This window comes from Corylus avellana, chromosome 11 (assembly GCF_965113065.1).
Source record: "Corylus avellana chromosome 11, dhCorAvel1.hap1.2, whole genome shotgun sequence".
In the NCBI taxonomy this organism is placed as follows: domain Eukaryota; kingdom Viridiplantae; phylum Streptophyta; class Magnoliopsida; order Fagales; family Betulaceae; genus Corylus; species Corylus avellana.
The window spans coordinates 15,279,361-15,304,923 of NC_142500.1; the positions used below are offsets into that span (position 1 = coordinate 15,279,361).

Sequence of the window (25,563 nt, forward strand, 5' to 3'; positions counted from 1 at the left end):
CCCCAACCTTCACCAAAGAAGCACAGGGGTTGGTGGAACGTGCTATGCTGTCACCATGTCACACTCCCTCATAGCCGCGGCCCACAATGACAAATCACTCATTTTTAAGATCTCATTCTTATCCTTAAGCCACGCACTTCCTCATAAAGAAAACACCCAACCGCACCCAACCACTGACCCGGAGGCACCAACATGAGCGTACACCCTACCCTTAAACTCTAAACCTAGTCGTATCACCACAATACGACTACGCTCTATACTTTTTGAATCCACACTGTACACCCTCCCCCAACAACCACCACTACGCCATTTCCATTTCCTATAAAGCCTTAGAGTCCTTCCTCTGCCTTCAAAATCCATATCCTCTGCGTTTACATTGCTTCTCCAGCTCTCTCATCTTTCAGGTTCGTCTACTCTCTCTCTCTCTCTCTCTCTTATTGTCGGCCAAAATTTGTGAAAGCTTCTTTTAGTATACGCTCTTATTATTCCTCTGATAATTTTTTTTTTGTTGAATAAAAATATCTTACGGTCTGTTTGGCTGCCGAGAAAGTGAAGGAAAAGAAAATGTATTTTAATTTTATTTTTCCTGCTGTAAACTCAGCCAAGTCTCATGTTCGTAGAGACTGATATTTTCACGGATCCCATGAAACTGACTGTTTAATTACAAAATTTAGATTTCGCTATTTTTTTTTTTTTTATCCGTGTTAATCGTAGTTTTCTTAGAGTTTCGCATGAAATTCAGGATTTGTTTCTCTATTTTTGAGTAATGACTTGGGGGATGAAAAAAAAAATTGATTGAAATTGTTTGATTTTGCAGCGAAATAGATATTAAACTATTTTGGTGTGGATAAAATAACAAATACGTTCGAAGATTGATTAAGTTATCAGCGAAATCGAGCTATTGCGAGAATGGAGGCAAAAATTGCGCAGAGTTTGATACTTTCACCGGGGACCGGTTCGGAGAAAATTGTAAGGGGACCGAGAGGTTCGGTGCGGTTCTCTCGGCGATCCAGGGAACAGGATAGGTTTCATCAGCTAGTCTCTGTTCAATTGCAGCCTAAAACAAGCCCTTCGAATAGGCTCAAAGCGGTGTCCTGTTCTTATAAGAACTTTCCAGGTATTTTGCAAAAGATTAAACCTTTTATTTTCCCTCTAATGTAAAGGTTTTATTGTTTAAGAGTAGCTTTTGCCTCTTGATTTGTAAAGCTAAGTCAGTGATTGAACCAGTTTCCAATTTAAACTAGGACAGAGTTTTCTTTCAATAATCTATTGTTTTAAAAATGCATGTTTAGTTTAGACCTTCTGATAATTGGTTGTTTCTTTAACCATTGGAGGTCATAGAAAATTATGACAGTTTTGATTATGCAATCGACATGGGAATTTAAGCAAATCGGATCAGCATCTTGGGAATGAGTGTAATGCAAGTGTGAAACATATACGAAGAGTAGTTTTTGGCTTATTGCATTATTTCACCTAGCTCCCTTTAGGTCATCAAAGATCTCAACCATATTAGAGGACCTGTTAAATTTGAAGTCCTTAAAAGTTCTAGTATTATTGCAATCTGTGATGAATAGACGCACTTGTTTTTATGACTGCGTGCACTTGTATTGGTACCATAAGTACTTCTGTTTCCAGTTTTGACATTTTATTTCTAATATTACCTTTGTAGCTTCAATCTTGGAAACTGGAGGTCTCCAAGCTTCTTTTGATGACGCTCTGATTTTGAAGGTATGGCATAATTTCCATTTTCTCTAGTTTGATTTGTGCCCATGAAGGATGGTGACATGATAAACTTTTGTTTTCTTTAGTGGGTATGGCATTTATTTCTGTTAAATGGTTATGTAAACTATGGCCTCAAAATTAAAACCCTTGAGGCAGCTTGTATCTCATCTTAAGGACTGCTTTGGGTATTTTTCTTACTGGAATTTAATGAAATTGCAGAATAAGTCACAAGAGATCGAGCCATATTTAAGTGGACGCTGCATATATCTTGTTGGTCAGTTTCTTTGTTTAAATCGAAGTCCTTTGTATTTAATGAAATCATTTATTATTCTGGTATTTGAACTATACCTAATGTGAAAATGCAGGTATGATGGGCTCTGGAAAAACAACAGTGGGCAAAATTTTGTCACAAGTACTTGGCTATTCCTTTTCTGATAGGTTTGTACTCTGACTACTTATTAGTAGGCTTTTTAGACAAAACATTGGTTCTCCAATTGGATCTTGGAAACGAGGGGTGGGAGAGAGAATTTGCTTTAGAATTTGGTTCTCAAATTGTTTAATTTTCCTCACATTTATCTCATTTTTTTCCGTGGTTCAATTGAAAGCTTAAATATTGAGGAGTTCAATATGTGATATGATGGACTCTCAGAAACTGCACCAAGTGAAAAATGTGAATCTTGGTGCATGTGAGTTGCAATGAATGTGACAAATATGGTCTACTTTGGGCACATAGGATTCTGAGTTGGAATTGTGACCACCAGAAGTATCATTCTTGCATTTTTACCTGTTTTCATGCATTAGTCTACCTCGCAGGCAGTGTGCTTCCTGCATAATAGTGCCACATTTTGATAATTTTTGTGGATACTCCAGTGACATGGTGGTGGAGCAGGACCTTGGTGGAACTTCTGTAACTGAAGTATTCAAGCTCTATGGGGAGGGCTTCTTCAGAGAAAAGGAGGTTAGTTATGAAGTACTGCTATTAATACATTTTCTACAGTTTTTTTTTTTGTTTTGTTGGACTTTGGTAGTTCATATCTTTGATGCATTACGGAAGTTTATAATTATATCTTTGACTTGTAGACTGAGGCATTACGGAAGCTGTCTTTGATGCATCGATTTGTTGTTTCTACTGGTGGAGGTGCAGTTGTTCGGCCCATCAACTGGTAATGATGAACAAACAAATGCAAGCAATTATTTGTCATTCATTTTTGTACAGTTCACTGCCTATGTGACTTGTGTAATTGAGCATGTCTTTTATTTGGTTTATTAGGAAATATATGCAGAAGGGAATAAGCGTCTGGTTGGATGTTCCAGTAGAAGCCTTGGCCCATAGAATTTCAGCTGTAGGAACTGGTTCTCGTCCCCTTTTGAATCATGATTCGGGTGATGCATACAAAAAGGTGGGCCATTTGTCTTCCATGCTGAAAATTCTCAGCAAGATAAATATTTAAGCTTTCACTTATGGTGTAAATATTGTGAGATGCAAGATTGGGTTGTTAATTGCTGCTGTTTCTCTTCACTGCAGACTTACATGCGTCTGTCTAATCTTCTGGAAGAGAGGTTTGAAAAATATGCCAATGCAAATGCGAGGGTTTCCGTGGAAGGTATATGAAGTTTGGGGCCATGTCTTCTTATTTAAGTTGTTGCTATGTATATCCAAGAGAAAGGAAAAAGAGACTCTTCTATACTTTTAGACAGTCGGGGGAGGCTTATTTGTTTGGATTTTGGCTTAGCAGCTGTAAAAAAATCTAACACCATATGTGCTGTAGTTTTTTGAACGGTCAGACCACAGCATCTAAGCCAAATCCTTGCTGCTTCTCGTGATCTCTATAATTAATGATAATCCATGATTCTTTTTTTCTTTTTTCAAATAAAATTTGCCCTTATGAGTTGCAACCTTGTACAGAGTTCACATGCACTTTATGTTTGCCAGGATGCTTAAAGTGCTCAAGGAAAGTGTTTTCATTTTGCAGATATTGCAGCTAAATTAGGACATAGAGATGTATCCAATCTCACACCAACTGCTATTGCAATTGAGGTCTCTCTCTCTCTCTCTCCCTCTCTCTCTCTCTTACACACAACATATTTGTTCATGGAAAATAGCTGGAGAATAGTTTGAGTAATTTTGGAAGTTGGTTGGTATTTTATGTTCTTATTTCGTTTCTCACTTGACTTCACATTTTGCCAGGCACTTGAACAAATTGAGGGCTTCCTAAAGGAAGAGAATGGGAATTTTGCTTTCTAGTACAAGGAGCTTCCATGGCTGCCTATTTTGGTACTTGATGGTTTTTCTTTCTTTTACTATTGGGGTGTAAGCATGCCATGTTTCTATTTTTAGTAACGGAACATGGCGTGGGATGTGCCTGTCTGTCTGTAATGCTGTAATGGCTAGCGTCTGGCATTCGAAGATAAGAGGAGGTTTCTTGTCGTAGTGTTGATGTATATAGTGGGTGGCTGATTAAATGTCACGCAAGGAATTCAGTGTCATCTCTGGATGATTTCATCAATTGATTAAGCCCCGTTTGGTGGTGTTTTTTGTTTTAAAAAGCCTATTTGGTTGTTAAAAGGTTATTTTCACTTCAGTTTTAACATAATTTGTTCGTACAATTATGAAAAATTATGAAGTTATTCGTTACGCTGCATCAATGTTGGCACTATATTGCATCTGAGCCAGCCTTTTCTCCCTCTAATGTTTAAGTGAAATATTGCAGACGAGCCCATAAAATGCATGTCCAGAATGCAATAATTTTCGTTGGTAATAGGATGATGTATATAGAAGGTAATAGGATCATGTTTGGACGTGCTACAAAAAAAATCAAATAACATTTTGAGGTGAGAAAACACATTCGAGCTAAAAGAACAAGAATTTCATAATTTTATTTTTTATTTTATTTTATTTTTTATCTTTAGAGATATTTCGTAGGTAGGTCAACCAGGATGTTAGATACACTCAACATATACACATCCCATTCAACCACTTGGAGTGACATGCCATCCGCTACTTTAACTCCCTCACCATGATAGCTCTTATCCTCCTATGTTTTAGCCCTCCACAAATTGTGGATAACAGTGACCACTTTTGGGCAGTACCATGGTTGCAGCCTTGCAGGACCAACTTGAATTGGAAATAAATGTATTTTTGGTTTATGTGGTTTGGTGTTTTGAGAAATAGCTCATTCAATTTTAAAAAGTAAAGCGAAGAACAAATTAGTTCATGATGTTAGAAAAGTTATAGAATTCATTAATGTGCCACATTAACGCAAATATGCTCAAAGGGGTTGGCCAAACCACTCCTAAGGCCATGAGGATAGTCCGGCTACTCCTATTTAGAGTATTAACGAATTCTGTCAACTTTTCTAACGGCAGAAACTAAATTGTTTTTTGCTTACCCGAGTGATTAATCGTTTTTCAATACTCAATGAGCTATTTGTCAAAACTTCCACGTGAACCAAAAATACATTTATCCCTTAATTTTGAGTAAGCAATAAATGATTTCATTAAAATGATGTTTCAATAAAATCTAGATAAGCTACACTGTCACTTTCTATGTTTTAGTTCCATCTTGAATAAGGTGGATATGAACCACATGCACAACATCCAGCCTCTATCTTATAGTCATTTTGAAAGCCTACCACAATCTAAACTTTACCCCCTCAAACTATCCCGTATATACAATGTCCTTTAAATGTTTCAATTTCTCTATTGTCTACCTTAATCTACTATTGGAGTTGCAATGTTTCAATTCCCGTCCCCCCCCACAAAAATTCCTAGTTCCGCTCCAGCAAGTGAGGCTCTAGGTTTGTTTAGAGAGATGCAAGCACGAAATGTGAAACTTGAAGGCTTGTGAGGATATGGGTGCCCTAGATTTGGGCAAATGCGTGTAGTGATTGTTATTGAGTCATAAAACTCATTTCTACCCTCTGTTAGCCAATGGGTTCCTTCCCAAAGGCATTGAAGATAACAAGCAATGTGATTAACTCATAGTGGATGCAAACTTGCAGTGAGATGCCTCTTTATTTGAGAGAAAAATGGACACACTGCAGATTTAGTCATAGAGAAAAGGAAATATTTCCAATTAAACTGTAAGATACAAATATTAAGCTAGAAATACAGTAACATTTGATGTGCTTGTGACACATAGTAAGCTAGAGATACTATGGTACTCTAATAAAACTGTAACATATAAAAATTCAAACTAACGGACGTTTCAAAGTTTTATGCATATCCATCATTGAGTATGAGAAAAGCAAAAACTATCAGAGTAAAAGGTAAATTTGCAATCCAGTTGTTCTGTCCACATCAATTGCCCAACTTTGTTTCAGGGATTTCATTTGTAGGGCTTGTGATAAATATGTTGGAATAAGGATTCTGATTAGAGATCAATTTAAGTGAAAGCAAGAGAAAACATAATTCAGAAAGTTAATTTCAAGGTTTTAAAATTCATTAACACTTGTTTCCTATAAGTCCATAGACTTCCTTACACATGATAACTAAAATAACTTGAACCCATATACAAAGATAAACATGATATGAAGATTGAAAAATTTGAAAGTACTAATTATATGGAGAAGAAGCAGATGAAGAGTAATCTTGCAGCAACTCTTGTTATTTCAAATCATGAAAATGGTACAAAGCGCAGGCTTTATATTACAATATGGAGAGCAGTCATACCAAGGGTACTCATTGAGCAACTCTTCATGACTGGAAATGGTTTTGATAAATCCACCTGACAAGAATCAAAGTGAGCATTTTCAAAGACTTGGAAGATTGCAATAGCTGCTAGAGTAGAAGACAGCTTAAGGCTAGAGTCATGGGGCTCCAAGAAAAAACAATAAAACCCATATCTCATTCCACTCTATTAAACTAATGCCTGTTGGCTAATAATAGAAAGTAATCACAAGTGCATTATGCACATATACAAATTAAGAAATATAGGAAGCAGTTCTTAATGCAATACATTCCACTCTGCATGAAGTTTAGAAAGTAATCATAATGTTTTTTTCTCGTTTTAAACAAAGATGCATACGCATGCTCTTGCAAATGATAAGCAATCAATAGAATTTTGAGATTACACACATAAGCAGCTCCTTGCAAGAAGCAATGGTATAAATCAAGCACAATTCAAGTAAATCTTCCAAAACAAGTTAAAGTCATTCCTGGTTATATGTATGCGAACTGTGGGCATACCAAATAGTCAGAAACACAGAGAGTTCATAGGTCATCGCAACAGTCACATACTATAGAACACAAACTGGTTAGGCCAAAAGTTAATATATAAAAGCACAAACGCATATCTTATCATGAAACCCTAATATCCATAACCTAGAGTATCCATTCTATGATTCCATAATTCTAAGCACAAAGCGAGTATCCGCTTTCTACAGCAAGTTCGCAAAACAATCATACAATTCCAATGAAGGAGCTTACCATAAGACTAACTTATACTTTCTCCAGTATTTGCATGTCCATGAAGAACAATTTTTTTCACATTAAGTCTTATTTTTCACACATCGTACCATCCAATTCCAACAAAAACATTCATCAAGTACAATCTTGTTCAAACAAAAGAAGCATAATCAGCAAGCCAAATAGAATTATACCTTTACACATTCAAATACATCAAACTGCAGCCGCCAAGCAGTGCATGATAATCGACCCATTGGGGAAGAAGCCAACCTTGTCGACCCACCCAATCTCCCCCCACAGCTCTCTCCCACCCTCCCTCTTCTCCACTGCAATCTCCGCACACCAAATCTCCACCGCCTTCCCCTTCATCTCCCACACTACCAGCAGCTTCCCCCCCACATTGGCCATCGTCGCCCCGCACAGAAACCTCGGCAGCCCTCTCTCCACGCCCCTCAGCTCTCTCCACGCCTTCTCCTCCACATCGAATCCTCTAATCTTCCCCAAGTAGTCGTAGCAGTACAGAACTCCGTCCACCACGCACGCTCTCCCTCTCCACCCCATGTCCAGCTCGCTCTCCACGCTCTCCCACTCTCCGTTATTCGCGTTGTACACGATGCCGCCCCGGTCCGCCATCGCGTAGACCTTCCCGTCCACCACCGCGCTCGCGTGCATCCACTTGTCCCGGACTTCAATCGGGCTCGCCACCGGTTCCCACGTCCCCGTCCCCGGATCGAACACCTCGGCCCAGTGTGTGGACCGGGCCCACGTGTCCCCTACGCACCCGCCCATCACGTAGATCTTCCCGTCCACCGCTCCCGCGGCGGCGAACTCGCGCCCGACCCGCATGCGCGGCGCGGGTTGCCAGCTGTTGAAGCGACAGTCGAGGGCCCAGACGTTAGCGCTGGGCACGTCGTTGATGGAACCGCCGATGACGTAGATGGTTGATCCCACGGCGGCGTAGGCGGCGCCGATGGGGGCGGAGGGGATGGGTGGGACCGGAGTGAGGATTCGATCATTTTCATGGCGGGAGGTGAGGCAGAAGAAGAGGGAAGGAGAGAGAGGAGAGCGGAGAGAGAGGTAGAGGAGAGGCTCGGTAGAGTGGAGGAGAGATCGTGCGGTGAAGAAGAGAGTGGACGAGAGAACGGTCCGGATTGGTTTCGACACCAGGGATAGGGTGGGGTGGTGGGAGCGCGGGACTCGGGCCAGGCAGTTCAAGGCGACGTCGTCTGGGAGGGAGGGGATTAGGACTGGCGGTTCTTCGCTTGTAGTGGTGGCGGCGGCGGCGGCGGACATGGTTGGGGATGGTAGCTGATGAGAGCTAGAGGAGGATGTAGTGGGTGGCATGAGAGGGTTGTCGGAGCTTGTTTCAGGCCGAGGCCCAAACCCAAAGCCGTCAAAACTATTTGTTTACCTGGGCCCTCAAAAGAAGGCCCAATAAGAGCATTCCATTGGTATTATACTATTATTACAGTTTTTTATACGTGTATAGTGTCAATTGATTCAGCTGTGTTTGCTGAAGTGGTTTGTAAAAAGAGTTTATTCTTTGAATAAAAAATTTTCATGCATCTCCTCCTCCAAAGAAAAAAAAAAAAAAATTTTGAGAAAAGTACGGCTCATTCGATCAAACTTTTTAGAAGGCGTTTTTTGTTTTTTAGTTGTGATGTAATCTAAAGGTGAATAGTTTTAAGTGTATTTTGTGTTGAATGATTTGTTAATGATTTTGTTTTGTTTTGTTTTTGCTAAAGAGAGATGTATTCAACTTCCATGACGGGATACAATAGGCTGCTTGCGAGAGCTCAAGGAGATAAAATTCGTACCAAAGAAGACACAATAAGCACTAAAGAAGTTGTGTGAGTAATGAGCAGAAGCATAGATAATAATATCATTGACGTATTTTAAAATAAACATAATCACAAATGCAGTTCTAAATGTAAATAAGGATGAATCAACCTTGGAGCCAACAAACCCAAGTTCAAGCAACTTGCCACTATGAGAATATCAAGATTGAGGGGTTTGCTTCAACATATAACGTGCCTTATTTAACTTATAAAGATGATGAGACAAGGAGGGATGTATAAAACTTGGAGGCTGACTCATTTTATACTTCTTTTGAAAGAAAGCCATGAAAGGAGGCCTTTTGAATGTTTATTTGCTAGAGGGGCCAACTAGTCAATTATGCCATTGTTAATACAATTTGTATAGTAGTAGGTTTAACTACTGAGCTAAAGGTTTCATCATAGTCAATACCAACTTGTTGATGGAAGCCTTTGGCTACCGGTCGCCCCCTATGTCTCTATATAGTCCCATTTGCCTTCCTCTTGAGTTTAAACACCCACTTGTATCCCAAAACATTGCTGGTAGTGGAGGGAGGAACAAGGGTCCATGTATGATTTTTGAAAGGAGCATTAAGCTCAACCTACATTGCATTGTGTTGAGACTATGCATGTAAATCAAAATTTGCGTAGCGGAAATACTCATATTCCCATACCCAAGAACAACTTTATGGCGAACATTTGATATTTCAATTAAATAGCAAGAACAAAGATTACCTACTTGAAGATCTATGGCCATGCCTTGGTTATGAGCAAAAACTTTTGCATCTTCTTCTTCACCAAGAACAGTACAATTGATCTCAAGGATATTGAGACATCTAGATCTTTTCACCAATGACTGATAATAACCAAGAGAATGTGGGCTCTTTTTTGGCTCTTCAAATCTTAAAATTTTGTTCTTTTGTGAGTTAATACAAGACCTAACAATTCTCATAGTGTTTTTTAAAATTATATATCAAGAGAACTACTTGATAGGATGATTTGAGAGCTCATGCTCTTCTCTGTATATAGGCTAAGCAAGAAGACATACAATGAGATTTTCTCTGGTCTTATGCGTTCCCTTGTGCCCATTGGCCTTCTTGGTTTTATCCCAAGCCTAATTGCACTATATATCTCTAACTCGTGTTTTAAATAAATAAAATATTTAGCCTAATAAACAATAAAATCTTATTACAGTTAAATTACATCAGCTTAGTGAGGGAATTTGAATAGTTAAATTACATTGGCTTAAATATGTTTGTAATCATGTCTTCCTCACATTTATTACGCGACAATATTTTAATAACAATTAATTTCACTAATTGCATTCCAATAAATATTTTTTGATTAAACAATTAATCATTTTGACTTACTTAATATTGATTTATGATTATTCCGTTAAATATTCCGTAGCAGAATTAAGGTTAATGATACTGCTATTTAATTCTTTACATCTTTATCCTTGAGTCACTGATTTTATATTATTTCCATACTTGTGAAAATCACATGTATATATTTTGGTATGCCAACTAAAATGCTATGGGCAAAGTCTTGAGAATAATATCCATAAAATCTAGGGGTAATTACCTTTTCCCCCATCAACTACAACGCACAGTCACTTTGCCCCTATGAACTAACAACCTTATTGCCCGACCTAATCAAACTACTATTTTGTGCCCAAAACCCCATTTTGTCAGTCAAAGGCGTTAACTCAAACGGTCAACCCGTCACATGCGCCCCACATGCCATATTGAAATTTTATATCCTGCATTTTCCTCACATCAACTATAACGCATTGTTACTTTGCCTCCATGAACTAACAACCCTACTGTGGGCAAAAGTGGGATAGAAAATTTCAAGATGGCATGTGGGACGCACGTGACGGGTTGACCGTCTATGTTAACACATTTGACTAACGGAAGGGGTATTTTGGGTACAAAATAATAGTTTGATAGGGTCGGGTAGTTGGGTTGTCAGTTCATGAAGGCAAAGTAACAATGCGTTGTAGTTGATGGAGGAAAAATGTAACTACCCTTAAAATCTATCTTAGGAGAAAATTTTTTAGCTCTTTGCCTACTGACAAAAGATTTTGATTCCCTCTTGGAAAAAGCTTTCCTACAATGTTTCATGTGATTGCCCAATGAAGGTTATTTTAACCGATGATAGGCCTTACTCTTTGATACATCAAAGTAACCTACATGAAACAATTTCCTTAGAATTTAGAATTAAAGTCTTAAGCAATCTTTTAAGGAGTTATTGTCTTTTTCTATATACAATATATTTATGAAAAGACAACTCCTTAGTCTGTTCGATGCTTTAGAGTCTCAACACCTACACATTAATCTGAAGATGCTGTTCGCTTGATTAAGGTAAATTACCAAGATTCGATGTGTAACAGTCTTACTCAAAATGAAATTGCCATAATTCCATTTACCAACTGCGAACTTTTCATATTTAAGAATACAAGAATTATGGGCTAAGACCTTGTGTGATAATCACGTTACTCATACCTATAACCATATTCAATGTTATCCTAGCGGATTTCACATGCATTATGAACTATTTGGTCATAGGCATGTAAAAAACATTGCATGTATTAGGGGTGAAATAGCGGTTGCGGTTAGCGGTTAGTGGCTAAAACCGCTAACCGCAACCGCCTAGGCGGTTAGTAAATTTTACTAACCGCCTCCGCTAACCGGGTAGCGGTTAACCGCTTTGGAATAACCGCTTTTTTTCTAATTGCTTTTTTTGGGCTTTTTTCTTTGGACCGATTTTGGGCCGGGTTTGGGCTTACTTTAAACATTTTTTTTTTCTCATTTTAAACATTTTTTTTTCCCTTTCCATGGCCATTTTAGCATTAAAAATTGCTATATACCAAAATCTTGTTGGCCACCTTCTACAAATCTACACATCATATAATATACAAATAAAATTACAACAAAATCATCACTTCACTTGTAGTCTTATACATAAACTCACAAGCAAGTTCATAAACTCACACATAGAAATAAAATAAAACACAAACAAATTCATAAACTCACAAGCAACCAAAAAAACCAACATATATGGTTAAACTTGAAGCTTGAGGCTCATTTCAATCAACCAGAAAAAGTTCATAAACTCACAACTTATTGTTATTATATATATATAATATATAAATATATATTATATTTTAAAAAAAGCGGTTAGCGGTTAGCGGATTTCCAAAACCTACTAACCGCTAATCGCAACCGCCTAGGCGGTTAGCGGTTTTTACTAACCGCTTTCAAAGCGGTTAGGCGGTTAGCGGTTAACGGTTATAACGGTTAGCGGTTAGGCGGTTTTAAATTTCACCCCTAGCATGTATCATATGCTCAAAATAATTTAATTAGTGAATAAAACATATATTCATTACAAACATTGAATGTCATCATGAATATAAAATCATTAGGATTCGGAGCATAATTCCCAACGCATTGCGCCATTGGGGAACTGATAACATTAGAAAAACAAATTTAGGCACATGGGGAGATGTAAATGAGGACAAATTTAGAGGTTGATTCGAATGAGCTATAGGAGAGGGAATTTGAGGAGGAGGAGAAGACATGGAAGGCTGTATAACATCATATTTACTTTAAATAGGGAATACCCAAGTAAAACGGCTAAATACATCAATAAAGGAGACATAATACCAACTACCATTAATGGAAACAACCGGGGAATACTCCTATACATCTAAATAAATTAACTCTAAAGGCATACAAAATTTCCTCTTCGCGATTATAAGATAATCAAGTGGATTAATTGGCAAATGATTAAGATAACTCTGCATATGAAAGATGTTACCTTTTGTCGATGTGGCAAGTTGATAATGGACTTGCATCGATCACACGAGCTCGTGATTCAAAGGCGAACATCATCCCCAAAGTGTTGTAGAGGTCACGAGATGTAACACAACCTAAAAATGATTAGAACACACTAAGGATTATATGATCATATCGGTACTAGTCCACCCATAAAAGCAAGATTGTGGGAGCTAGCATCATTTGCAGGGGTGGGTGGGGTTGGAAATGATTTGAGGTGGAGGAAGAAGGGATGAGTCATCAATGAACCCCATACATATCTTGACCTTAGAGATAGGCATGGATATGGGTCTTCCACGATATGGGTCTTCCACGAGAGCTTAATGCGAAGAGATTGATTCATATCGGGTACGATGAAAACGACACAGAAAGGGTTGGTGGGTGGAGTAGTTGACGAGGTAGTGGAAGAATTTGTTGATACGGGAATATCCATTGAAAATGACATTAATCCTTATTTATCTCTAATACCTTATAGAATCACACAATTATCTATATAAATTAGTTTATACACTCGGGCTTGTATTAATAGTTATACATAATTATACACGGATAAAACTACTTTTTTTATTTTTTTAATAATTTTTTTATTTTTTTATTTTTATAATTTATTTAAATTTATTATTTTTACTTTTTTCTTGCAAAAGTCATATCTTATTTCACCTTTATATTGCATCAATCACTTTTTATTACTATTCAAACAACAACAAAATTTACTAGGAAATTTCACTTTAGACCTAGAATTATCGCGCGTTTTGAAAAGCTCCCATAAATTTTAAAAATGTTCAAGTTAACTCAATGGACTTTTAATTTGATTTAATTGACCATTTTCGTCAAATTCAACCTTTAACCCCCAAACGGAAATGCCTTAAAAGACTAAATTGCCCTTTGATTTTTGTTTATTTTTAAAGAAAAAAGAAAAAAGGAAAAATGGGTGACCCGTGGGTCAGGCCGTGACCCAGTGCGGGTCACCAGCGTGGGGTCTGGCCAGGTGGCCCACCTCAGTTTTTTTTTTTTCACAACTTTATATATATATATATATATATATATATATATATATATATATAATTTTTAATTTAAAATTAAGAGTAAATTTGAAATTTAATAAAAATATTTAGGGGTATAAAGGTTATTTTATCATTTTTAACCTTTAAAAATTGACAGAATGGTCAATTGAATCAAATTGAAAGTTCAAGAAGTTAAATTGAGAGTTTTTAGAATTTATATAAATCTTCTCAAAATACATAATAGTTTAGAGATTTAAAATAAAGTTTTCCTAAAATTTATCATTAAAAGTTAAAAAAGTTAAATTGAAAGTTTTTAAAATTTAAAAGGGTCTTCGCAAAATATGTAATACTTAATGAATCTAAATTGAAATTTTTTCAAAATTTACCAAACACACCCGTGGTTCTTATCTTCCTACTTGGTTCAAGATGAGAATCACGATGGGTTTGAATATTGGAATAAGCTTGGTGATGTGTTGTCAAGTGCATCAACACAAAGCAAAGTGCGGAAAGAATATCTCCCTCTATATATATATATATATATACATACATATATTATATGTATAAAAGCTCAAAATAGACAGTAGTACATACACGTGGAACATCTTGACAGCTTTGTTGAGACACTTTTCCAAGCAGAAATGAGTGGTACTTCGGTACTACCTTCTCTCCTTTAAGCCCCAATCACTTTTATGCGGGTTCACAACATGTATTGTGCAGCTTCACTTTTCGTCCATTTCAGGTTATCTGAATTTTCTAGAATAACTAATTAATTAAATAAAGGGTTAAATACCTTAAACCTCCTTAGGATTTAGCAACTTTATTTTTTTTCTCTTGGGGTTTCACTTTTATCACAGAATCTCCCTGGGGTTTTAATAAAGGACCAATTTAGTCCATCCGTTAGTTGACCGTTAAAATTGACACGTGGACCAATCAGATGTTGACACGTGACACCTATTTAATTTTTTTTTTTAAAAAAAAAAATTAACAAAAAAAAAAAAAGAAAAGGAAAAAACTGGGGGTGGCCGAAACCACCCCCAATTGGGCTCCAAGGGGGTGGCCGAAACCACCCCCAGAACCCACTGGGGGTGGCTCAGCCACCCCCATGGAGCCTTGGGGGTGGCCGAAACCACCCCCAATGGTGGGTGGCTCCCTGGCCACCCCCTGGTGCCCAAGGGGTGGCCGAACCGGCCAGATGGGGGTGGCCAAGCCACCCCCATGGCCAAAGAGCCACCCCCAAATGGCCAAGGGGGTGGCTCGGCCACCCCCAGTTTTTTCTTTTTTTTTTAAAAAAAAAAAAAAAAATTAAATAAGTGTCACGTGTCAACATCTGATTGGTCCACGTGTCAATCTTAACGGTCAACTAACGGATGGACTAAATTGGTCTTTATCAAAATCCCAGGAGGGTCCTGTAATAAAAGTAAAACTCCAAAAGAGAAAAAATAAAGTTGCTAAACTCTAAGGGAGTTTGAGGTATTTAACCTTTAAATAAAATCCTTTATTTATGGACAATGATAGAGAATTAACGATAATTATAATATGTAGTAATTAATAATTAATAAAGAAATTATTAGAGCGCAATCTCTGAATTTTGATCTTTCAGGTTTCTCTCTCTCGCAGGTTTCTCTCTCTACCTGTTGCGGCATTCAATTCCGACCACCACGACTCTCGATGCGTTACTTGATGAGCAAGCGTTTTCGCGCACCTCTTCTCTATAAAATTTTTATTCCGGTCGCCGTTATTGATGATGAAAATGAAGGGTCAGATTGGCCTCAGGCGCATCATTAAACATAGCATGCGCTATTCAATGCAAAATAACGATAACGCATTTCGGATCACCCCCACCACATACACCTCTCTTTCTCTCTCTCTATCTCTCATGCCGACTTTCCCCCAGCCCACGTGAAACTTTCAACCATCCCCCTCCTCTCATTCCATTTTCATTTTCTTTTTTCTTTTTGTCACATCATTTTTACTCTCCCCTTTTAACTAATTACAACCTCATTTACTTTGGGTCAAGTCAAGCAACTTATACGTTTTTTTTTTCACAAAATTTATTAGAAAGTAATTTTATTTTCTTTATTTTCAGCAGAATTCCAAATTGGGAGTTAAAAATATCACGCTAGACGACCTCCTTTCATTATATATAGAGTATCTCTAGCTACTTACTCTCCACCAATACCACAAGCACAAATTCTGCAGCCTGCCTTTACTCTCTTCCATCCTTCCAATTTCTTCTCTCTAAGTGTTTTATCATTTTTCTTCAAGAAAAATGGTGTCGGCTTTGGACACAAAGGACACAAGCTTGTGGGTGTTCACACTACCAGCTTTTCTTGGGTCCAAAATCCTTCTGGATGGCTATGTTTTGTTTGCAGTCTTTATGGCGTTTCTGTCCCTCGCGCTTCTCACATGGGCCTTTGCGGTTGGGGGTATTGCATGGAAAAACGCCAGGAACCAAAGGGGTCGTGTTTCCATCCCCGGGCCTCGGGGTCTTCCCATCTTCGGGAGCCTATTCACGCTGAGCCGTGGCTTGGCTCACCGCTCCTTGGCTGCCATGGCTTGGAGTACTCGAGCTAACATCCCGCTCATGGCTTTCAGCCTCGGCTCCACCCCTGTGGTTGTAGCCTCACACCCCACCACTGCACGAGAAATCTTGACCTCCCCGCACTTCGCTGACCGCCCCATCAAGCAGTCGGCTAAGAGCCTCATGTTCAGCCGAGCCATCGGTTTCGCTCCCAACGGAACCTACTGGCGGCTTTTGAGAAGGATAGCTTCGTCCCACCTCTTCGCGCCCCGGCGCGTTGTAGCACACGAACCCAGCCGCCAGCTAGAATGCGCCGCCATGCTGCGCAACATAGCAACCGAACAGCAACTCAACGGCACGGTGTCTCTGCGAAAGCACCTCCAGGCTGCCTCTTTGAACAACATCATGGGGAGCGTTTTCGGCAAAAGGTACGACCCGGCGCATGATAGCAAGGAGTTGGATGATCTGAAAGAAATGGTGAAAGAAGGGTTTGAGCTCTTGGGCGCCTTCAACTGGTCTGATTATCTTCCATGGCTGACTTATTTCTACGACCCATTTCATATAAACGAACGTTGCTCCAAACTCGTCCCCCGAGTCAGAAAACTCGTCCGGGGCATCATCGAGGAACACCGACTCACCGAGTCAAAAAACCTCTCTGATAATGCTGATTTCGTTGATGTTTTGCTCTCTTTGGAAGGCGAGGAGAAGCTTCGAGAAGATGACATGGTTGCTGTCTTATGGGTACGTAACGCAACCTTTTTCTTAATTCTCTTAGGGGTATTAGTGGTTTCTGAGTCAACTCTCCTTGCAGGAAATGATATTCAGAGGCACTGACACCACCGCTCTGTTGACCGAGTGGGTGATGGCCGAGTTGGTATTGCACCCAGGGGCCCAAGAAAAGCTTCAGAGGGAGATCGACAGCGTGGTGGGAAATAGAGCAGTCACGGACGTCGACGTGGCAACACTACCCTACTTGCAGGCCGTGGTCAAAGAGACTCTCCGGGTCCACCCGCCCGGCCCACTTCTCTCCTGGGCCCGCTTGTCCACCTCGGATGTCCAGCTTAGCAACGGGATGCTGATCCCCGCCAACACAACCGCGATGGTGAACATGTGGGCCATCACGCACGACCCGCACGTGTGGGAGGACCCGCTGGAGTTCAGGCCGGAGAGGTTCCTGGAGAGCGAGGGCGGTGCCGACGTGGACGTGAGGGGCGGTGATCTGAGGCTTGCACCGTTCGGGGCCGGGCGTAGGGTTTGCCCCGGCAAGAACCTAGGGCTCGTGACGGTGACCCTCTGGGTCGCAGAGTTGGTGCACCGTTTCACCTGGGTTGAAGACTCGGGTCACCCGGTGGATCTGGACGAGGTTCTGAAGCTGTCGTGTGAGATGAAGCATCCTCTGCATGGTGTTGCCGTGGAAAGGAGGAGTACTACTGGTCTTTAGGGTTTGATGGTGGGGTGGGGAAGCTAGGTAGCTGTATATTTACTACAATACTGGCTTTTGATTATTAATTAATTACTAGTTTTATCTGTTTGGTCTGTTTTTAGGATGGATTAAGGATTCAAAAAGTTTGGGGTATAACGGCTATATATATTATCCTATCCTGGGAAGATCAGGGGCTCCAATTTTGGTATGGTTTGTTAGGAGCCCTGCATTTTCTGTAACCTTTTGCAACTACTCGATCGTAATGGACTACTATGGTTAAGTCTCTAAACTTGATTTTGCTGACTCGGATAATTAATTATATTTTATTATTTCATGCAAAGTAGATGATACTATATATATTTTCATGCAGACTGCATTTCTCCCAAGCATGGAATATAGTTGGGACTGATCTAGACGTTATGGTTTTATTTAATTATTAAACAATTAAAAACAAGTGAAACCGTTATGTATCTTTTTGTTTGATCCCACGTGGTACTTTTAAGGTTTAGATCAAGCTATATATTTTTCTAGTTTAATTTCATATTCAAAACAATTTGGTAATAGGCTTACTTTGTTAATTCGAACCAGTCTAAATGAGAATATTTTACTAAAGAAAAATTGAAGCTCAAGTGTACTCTCGAGAAGCTCGGTTCTAATAGAGGGCATCCGAACGAGGTGAAGATAATAGTAAAGCTCGGTTCTAATTAGAGGGTTCTAATAGAGAGCATCCGAACGAGGTGAAGATAATAGTAAGCTCGGTTCTAATAGAGGGCATCCGAACGAGGTGAAGATAATAGTTGGTCGAAAAAGCTCGATTGGAAGCTTAGTTGGATCACGTTTGAACACTGCCAAGGAGAAATCCGTAGAACCCTAGCAAAGTCCGAACGAGCTTTTACTTGTTTGAATGCAAGCTTCAAAAATTACTTTTCCAGGTTTTAATTGCATTGAAACAGTGTTTTCTTAGGATCTATATAAACATTAGAGAACATGATTTTTTATAGACGGGAAGGCAAATACTTAGCGACCTAAGAGGGACTTTTCACATACCTATGATTCAGTTATCATTTATCAATTTCTTTTAGAACTTGTTGAAAATCACAGAAGTTATTAAACCTTTAAGCCACAGGAGTTCGTGTTGCAGAGGAGACTGTATAGAAGTTTGGTCGGACAAACAAGTGGTTTGTTGGGTACAAGTCAATTCTTTACTATAAAGGTTTCGTCGGTATAAACTGACTGTATGTTTAATTTTCTATAATGAATTAATTTACTAAGTAAGCCCATCCCTCCTCCCCCAAGGGATCCTGTGCAGCACTCCTTAAAGTGAATATTAAAATTAAATTAAGGAATAAGTTTTAAAATTATATTTATTAACTTTTTAAAATAGATAATATAGTAGTGGATAAATAGTATGAAATGGAGTGAATGTTATTTAGTCTAATTTTACATAAGGAACACGATCTTCTCTAATTAGTTGTAATAAATAAGAAAAAGACAAAAATACTTATTCACTATAATTAATTGTATAAGATAAGATCTTAATTCCGTATAAAGAGTAGTACTGTTACTGGTGATTTAAAAGCTTCTCTCTTCTCTCTCTATTTTAGAGAGATAAGCTCTCCTCTCTCTAGTTTTTTTCTCTCTCTCTTGACTTTTTTTTTTTGCCTTTAGGGAGTTCTCCTATGGAAAAGAGATGGATCATTCTCCCACCTTGGTCCCCACTCCCCTCCCCCCTTCAGTCTCTTTATGTGATCTGTCTTCTTCCTCTTTATTTATTTATTTTGTTATTTTGTTTTTTTTTTTTAATTATTTTATTTTAATTTTATTTTAGTGTTTTCATTCATCTTCATCCCATTCCTCCACCTCCTTCGGCCTCCTTCACCGTCTCATCGCGCCACCTCTTTTTCTCTGTGTCCTACGGACAATTTGCACTCACGAGTGATTTGATGACTAGATCTCGATTTTTTAAAACTAGATCTAGTCGACTAGATCTCCTTAAAATTATTGGGGGTGTTTACCAATTTAAAACAAGCGGTTGTTTTAATAAATAATTTTCTTTAGGGTTTTGGTATTTTAGGGCATCATACTACTACCGAGTTAGTGTAGATAGAGTGGACTGCTGTGTACGTCGGTTGGGAAGCATGTTGACTATATATTATGATCCTAATATTCTACATGAGTTAAATCTAATCTTAACAATATGTATATAAACTCTTGACACTCACCACTTACTATTCATCATTAATCTAATTTATGAACAATTTTATAGAGGCTTAAAATACACATTACCCTTGAGCTTTGAAGGTCCAATGTTTGCTTAAGTCTCTAGAAGTCATATTGATATACTTGCGCGCACAAACAAATTATGCAAAGAGACATGCTATACATCCTCAGTAATCCTTCTCTTATCCTTTTATTTTTCAAAATTATTATCAAATATGTGCAACTCACATATGAGACTCACATATCTAATAGTAATTTTCAAAACTAAAAGGGTGGTTGGAAAACCGTGAGATGAAAAAACAAAACATTTCTCTTTTGCAAAATAATGATGAGTAATTGGTATACGATGATGTGGCAAGTGACAGTCCACGACAACCTTTAGGAAAATGATAAAATTTATTATCGCAATCGTCTTTTAACCATCTCCATATAACAAATGAGTAAATTTTTACTATTAAATTTGTGTAAGACTCTCAGGAATTTACAAATCTAATAATAAATATAGGGGTAACTTCACTGAAGATCCCTAAACTTTCACTCTATTTGACAAACCCTCTAAACTTTAAAATCTTTCAATTTAGTCCCCTGAACTTTTAATTGCTCCCAATTTGAACCACCCCGTCAAATTTAACAATTAGAAAAAAAAAAAAAAAAAAACTAAAATATCCCTGATTTTTGTTTTATTTTTAAATAAAAAAAAGTTTTAAAATTAAAGGTAAAGTTGAAATTTTATAAAAAATGTTAGGAGTATAAACACCATTTAAGGTTTAAAATCTGATGGATGGATCCAAATTAATTGCAATTAAAAATTTAAGGAATTAAATTGAGAGATTTTAAAATTTAAGAAAAATTTGTCAAATCAAATAAAAATTTAGAAATATTAAGTGAAATTACCCCCACAAATCTATTAAATTTCCAAAAAAGGTAATTAAGTGAATACTGTATAATATTCCTATGAAATAAAAGCACAGTATGTAACTAGTGCCACATGTGCTTCACCTAGCGAGTTTCACAGTTTTGGGCATGCCGCTTTCACGCTCTTTTCACAGCTTTAAATAGTGCCACGTCATGTACAGCGCTGAGTCAGATTTTACTGCTTGGCACGTGATAAGATATGTCCATTCCAAGATATGTCTATTCCAAGTTCCAATGAGCTACTCCTCCTGTCCTCTTAAAACATCAAAAAGCTCCAACAAAAAAAAAAAGGAGAAAGGGTTAAGCTGTTAAGGGACAGATTCCCGCATCAATGAAGCAACAAGCGTGAAATAGGTTTCCGACATTTCTTGTCTCTCTCAATCACACCCTTTTGGCTTCTTACCGCTCGCGAATCGCATGCCCCATCATGTCACCCAAATTGCGTCCTTCCTTCCTTCCTTTACTCTCGAACATTATTCTCGCTAAATCCTATTTCCATTAATAAAGAACTGCTTAGTTTTATCACAAATTTTCTGCAAATTAATAATAAGTTCTTTAAAACTTATAAAAAGTTCAGGTATTTTTAGAATTAGTGTTATTATAGTCACGTTCAAGTCACATTTTATAAAAAGAAAAAAGGAAAGTGCAGGAAGGAAGAGTAAAAGCAAGACTGCCAACGACCTTGACCAATAGAACACGGGGGGGAGGGGGGTGGGAAAGTTTAATGCGACATTGAATGACTGGGGCCAACTTTTGTTTGGCACACAAATCATCTTTCACGGCGGTGCTCCATACACGACCTTTTTCAGCATGTTTGCAGAAGTTAATACTGGTGATAGCACCGAAAACAACAGAGCACCAAATATAGAATACAAGTTAAATAGTAACCAGACCGATAGGCTGGCACTTTGCCATGGGGGGTAAAAAATGAGATGAGAGGGACGTAACTGATGACAAAATAAAGATGGGGTGCAGTAAATAATTGCCATTTTCACGTGGGTTTTGTTGGTTTTCGAAGTCTGAGCTCTTTTTTCTTCTTCTCTGACGTGCGAAACAGCGACGCAAGAGATAGGGTTAGGAGGGGAGAGTACAGATAGGCATAGCTGGACTTGAGGAGGAGGAGATTCAGTAGGGATATCTCCCACAAGAGGGAAGATCTCACCAAATCATCATCATCATTGCTTTTATCTTTTTGGTGTCGAATCGTACGGTCGGGGCGCAGTTGAGGAATGTGTTCCACGCGTAGCTGCCGAAATAGGGCTCCCTTCTTTGTACACTGACAACCCATTACGTGTAGGGGGAGATATTTTTTATTTTTTCTTGGGTACGGAGTCATGCGCTTCACTCGCGCCAGCTGGTTTTTTTTTTTGGGTTAATTCGAAATTAAAAAGTTAAAACAAAAATGTCCTTTCACCTTTTCACGGCTCTACATTCGAAAGAGGATTATTTTCGGTCTAATTTAAATTAGAGAATATTTAGCTCATAATTAAGATTTTGTTTAAAAAAAATTTAGAATTATAAATGAGACATATATTTTACTAACAAATAATAATAATAATAATAATAATAATAAAATATTATTTTATATTAAAAAATAAATAAATAAATAAGAGGTAATTGGCCAACCCATTAGGTGTGGCCGAACCACCCCAGCTGGGGGCTGGGGGTGGCTTCGGCCACCCCATGGCCCTTGGGGTGGCCGGACCAAATCTAAAAAAATAAAAAATTTAGTTTGGCCTGTCTGGCGTGGGCCCGTGGCTCCAAGACCAACGGGAATGGTCTGACCACCCCTTACGGCCAAAATAGGGTGGCCAACCATCTCTTATTATTTTATTTTATATATTTTTTTAATATGAAATAATACTTTATTATTATTCTTTGTTAGTAGGATATATGTCTCATTTGTAGCTCTAAAATTTCTTCTTAAAAATTCTAGCCATAAACGAGATATTCTTTAGTCCAAAATTGGATTGGAAAGGATCCTATTCCTTGGTTTCGTTGTCCGTCGTTGAACATTAATCGTCGTCATCGAGTGTCCCTTTGCCACGTCATCATATATTATTTATTTGAGAATTGAAAATCTAATAAAAACTCTATATTTTATTCATAAAAATCAATGTAATAAGATGTCACATCATATTTTTTGTGAAAAAATAGAAACAAAAAAAAAAAAAAAAAAAAGATGAAATGAAATCTTGCCATATGAACTTTTATGAATAAAATATAAGTTTTTTATTAAATTCAAGCATATCTCTATTTATTTTGTTGCGCACACAAGTATATCCATTCGGCTTACCATACACTACTGGACCTTCAACCTCAAAGGCTAATGTGTGCTTTAACACTCTAAGCTACCATATATATATATATATGTAATTATTTTTTTTGGTGAGTAAACTTATTTATTAATAATTTTTAATTTCGGGGTCGAGATGAGGTAAATACCCTATCAACTTTTAAAAAATTTTAATGCTAAAAAAAAAAAATTCTCTTTGTAAAATTTTTACCTATGCTACAGTTGTCCACCCTCGCCTCTACCATGATTTTTTTTTTTTTTTTGTTATTATGTTTTAAAGTGTTTTTGTAATTAGTTTCAAAAACTTACAAAGGTTCAAGAAGATATTTTTTTTAAAAAAAAATTGTAGTGGTGTACAAACAACGCAGTCACTAATTCGAATCTTTTCATTTTTCTTTCGGAATCGACCCCAGGTTTAACTCTGATTTGTGTACTTTAAAAAAAAAAAACTGAAATTTGTGAAAGCGAAGTGAGACGACGTGGGCAACATCCGAGCCACACGAAAGTCAGCCCCACATAGCTGTTCCCACTGACAAGTGGCAAGGCAATAATAAGTAGGCACCAAAACCTAGAAGAAGTAAAATTGTGTTGCTCAAAAAAAAATAAATAGTAAATTGATCCTTGTGATTTGTGAAAGCGACTGTTTTGTTTTTTTTTTTTGTCCATTGGTATTGACATTTTTTTTTCTTTCTAAGCCATTATATCATATTGTCAACTAACTCAATTTAGAGAGGTTCGATTCTTTTTGTCCTATTGTTTGTTGTTTATTTTTATGATAATCTCTATATTGTCTTTTTGTTTGAGTTTTGTTGTTAGGAAAGCCCATCCCGTTTCGTTTATGTTATTTCGTGAAACTTTTGTTTGAATAAAACAAAAAAAAAAAACTCAACTTGATAAAAAGGGAGAGATTTTCTCAAATTTTTTATAATATGAGATTCTCAGATTTTAAAATCAGCGCACTTCGTTGGATTGGGATCCCCAGTAATAGTAGGAGAATTATCCATCAATTTTTTTTGAAAATCTTGGCCATTGAGACTAATCTAATGGTCTACAATCTACCACGTGTCCACTAATTAAAATATAATATTTTATTATTTAAAATTAAAAAAAATAAAAATAAAAAAAAAAAAATTGGGATGGCCAACCACCCCACCTGAGACATGGGGGTGGCCGAACCACCATCTGGGGCCATGGGGTGGCTTCGGCCACCCCCAACGGGCCCTAGGGGATGGCTTCGGCCACCCTCTTTGACCAAACCCAAAAATTTTGACCATCCCATGGCCCCATGGTGGTGGCTTCGGCCACCCCTAACCATCATTTGATGGTGGGCGAACCACCTCCTACTGAAGCTACACCCAATCGTCTCTTGGGGGTGCCCGAAGCCACCCCCAACCGTCATTTGGGGGTGGCCGAAGCCATTCCCATGGCCCTAGAGGGTGGTTCGGCCACCTCCAACCGGCCCATGGGGGTGGTTTGCCATTGCAATTTATTTATTTATTTATCATTATTTTGTTTTATATTTATTTTTGAAAATTTAAATAATAAAATGTTATATTTTAATTAGTGGACATGTGGCAGATTGTAGGCCATTGGATTAGTTTCAATGGCCGAGATTTTCAAAAAAAGCTGATGGGCAATTCCCCAACTATAGCTAGGGATCGCAATCCGCTCTTCGTTACATTTTTTTTTTTTGATATGTCCACACGGGAGAAGGGAGAGGGGGAATTCGAACTAGTGACCTCCACTTCATGAGGCGTGAACCACTGCCGATTAAGCTTTCCCTTTGGGATCACTTCGTTACATTTAATTGTATAAAAGTTTGTATGTTACCAAGATAATTAATTTTAGTTTTCAACATGTCAAATCCACTTACCTCGATAACACAAACCTTTTAATTTGTTTAGACGGTGAGATGTAATAAAGAATTCAAATTTTATAATACGAAAATCTCATATTTTAAATTTTTTTTTAAAAAAAATGTGGAGATAAGAATACAACAAAAAGCCGTTGAGAATGGAAAAAGATCATCTCTATTTCAAATTCCTTTCATTTAGTGCATTTTGTCCAAAAGTTTTAATGATAGTAGTGCATTAACCCTTCAAAATACACTAAATGGAGAAAATGAAGAGGATCCTTTTCCGGTGAGAATTGCTTTAGCTGCTTGGGAGTTAATACAAGTCACTGAGGGCTATTTTTCTTCTTCCATTCCTTCGAGCCATTGAGCGCTATTTGACAAAAGAGAGAAATGGAAGAATTTGTGATTTCTTTTTGCAGCATTTCCTTCAACTTTATAGGCATGTTTGAAATAGTGTTTTAAAAATAGAGTTTTTGAGTCAAAAAGTACTTTTCAGCAAAAGTTTCATTTTTAACTTTTATCAAAAGTGCATTTTTGCCATTTTTGAA

The 25,563-nt window shown here is 37.8% G+C and overlaps 3 protein-coding genes across 3 annotated transcripts; 2 read left to right on the plus strand and 1 right to left on the minus strand.

The window, feature by feature from the left end:
- Positions 1-241: 241 nt before the first annotated feature.
- On the plus strand, positions 242-4,357 carry SK1 (shikimate kinase 1). Its single transcript, XM_059576124.2, has 11 exons — positions 242-404; positions 818-1,117; positions 1,670-1,728; positions 1,942-1,996; positions 2,088-2,160; positions 2,593-2,680; positions 2,803-2,885; positions 2,993-3,122; positions 3,248-3,326; positions 3,696-3,760; positions 3,911-4,357. Exons 2-11 carry the CDS (start codon positions 910-912, stop codon positions 3,965-3,967), a joined length of 897 nt encoding a protein of 298 aa, XP_059432107.2. The 5' UTR covers positions 242-404; positions 818-909; the 3' UTR covers positions 3,968-4,357.
- Positions 4,358-6,300: 1,943 nt separating this feature from the next.
- Positions 6,301-8,477, minus strand: SKIP6 (SKP1 interacting partner 6). Its single transcript, XM_059575941.2, has 2 exons — positions 7,323-8,477; positions 6,301-6,448 (listed from the first exon to the last, which is right to left on the minus strand). The coding sequence occupies exon 1, from the start codon at positions 8,470-8,472 to the stop codon at positions 7,342-7,344; it is 1,131 nt and encodes a 376-aa protein (XP_059431924.2). The 5' UTR covers positions 8,473-8,477; the 3' UTR covers positions 6,301-6,448; positions 7,323-7,341.
- Positions 8,478-15,925: 7,448 nt separating this feature from the next.
- On the plus strand, positions 15,926-18,063 carry LOC132165398 (cytochrome P450 78A7). The gene is made up of 2 exons (XM_059575939.2): positions 15,926-17,047; positions 17,118-18,063. Exons 1-2 carry the CDS (start codon positions 16,055-16,057, stop codon positions 17,745-17,747), a joined length of 1,623 nt encoding a protein of 540 aa, XP_059431922.2. The 5' UTR covers positions 15,926-16,054; the 3' UTR covers positions 17,748-18,063.
- The last annotated feature ends 7,500 nt before the right edge of the window (positions 18,064-25,563 follow it).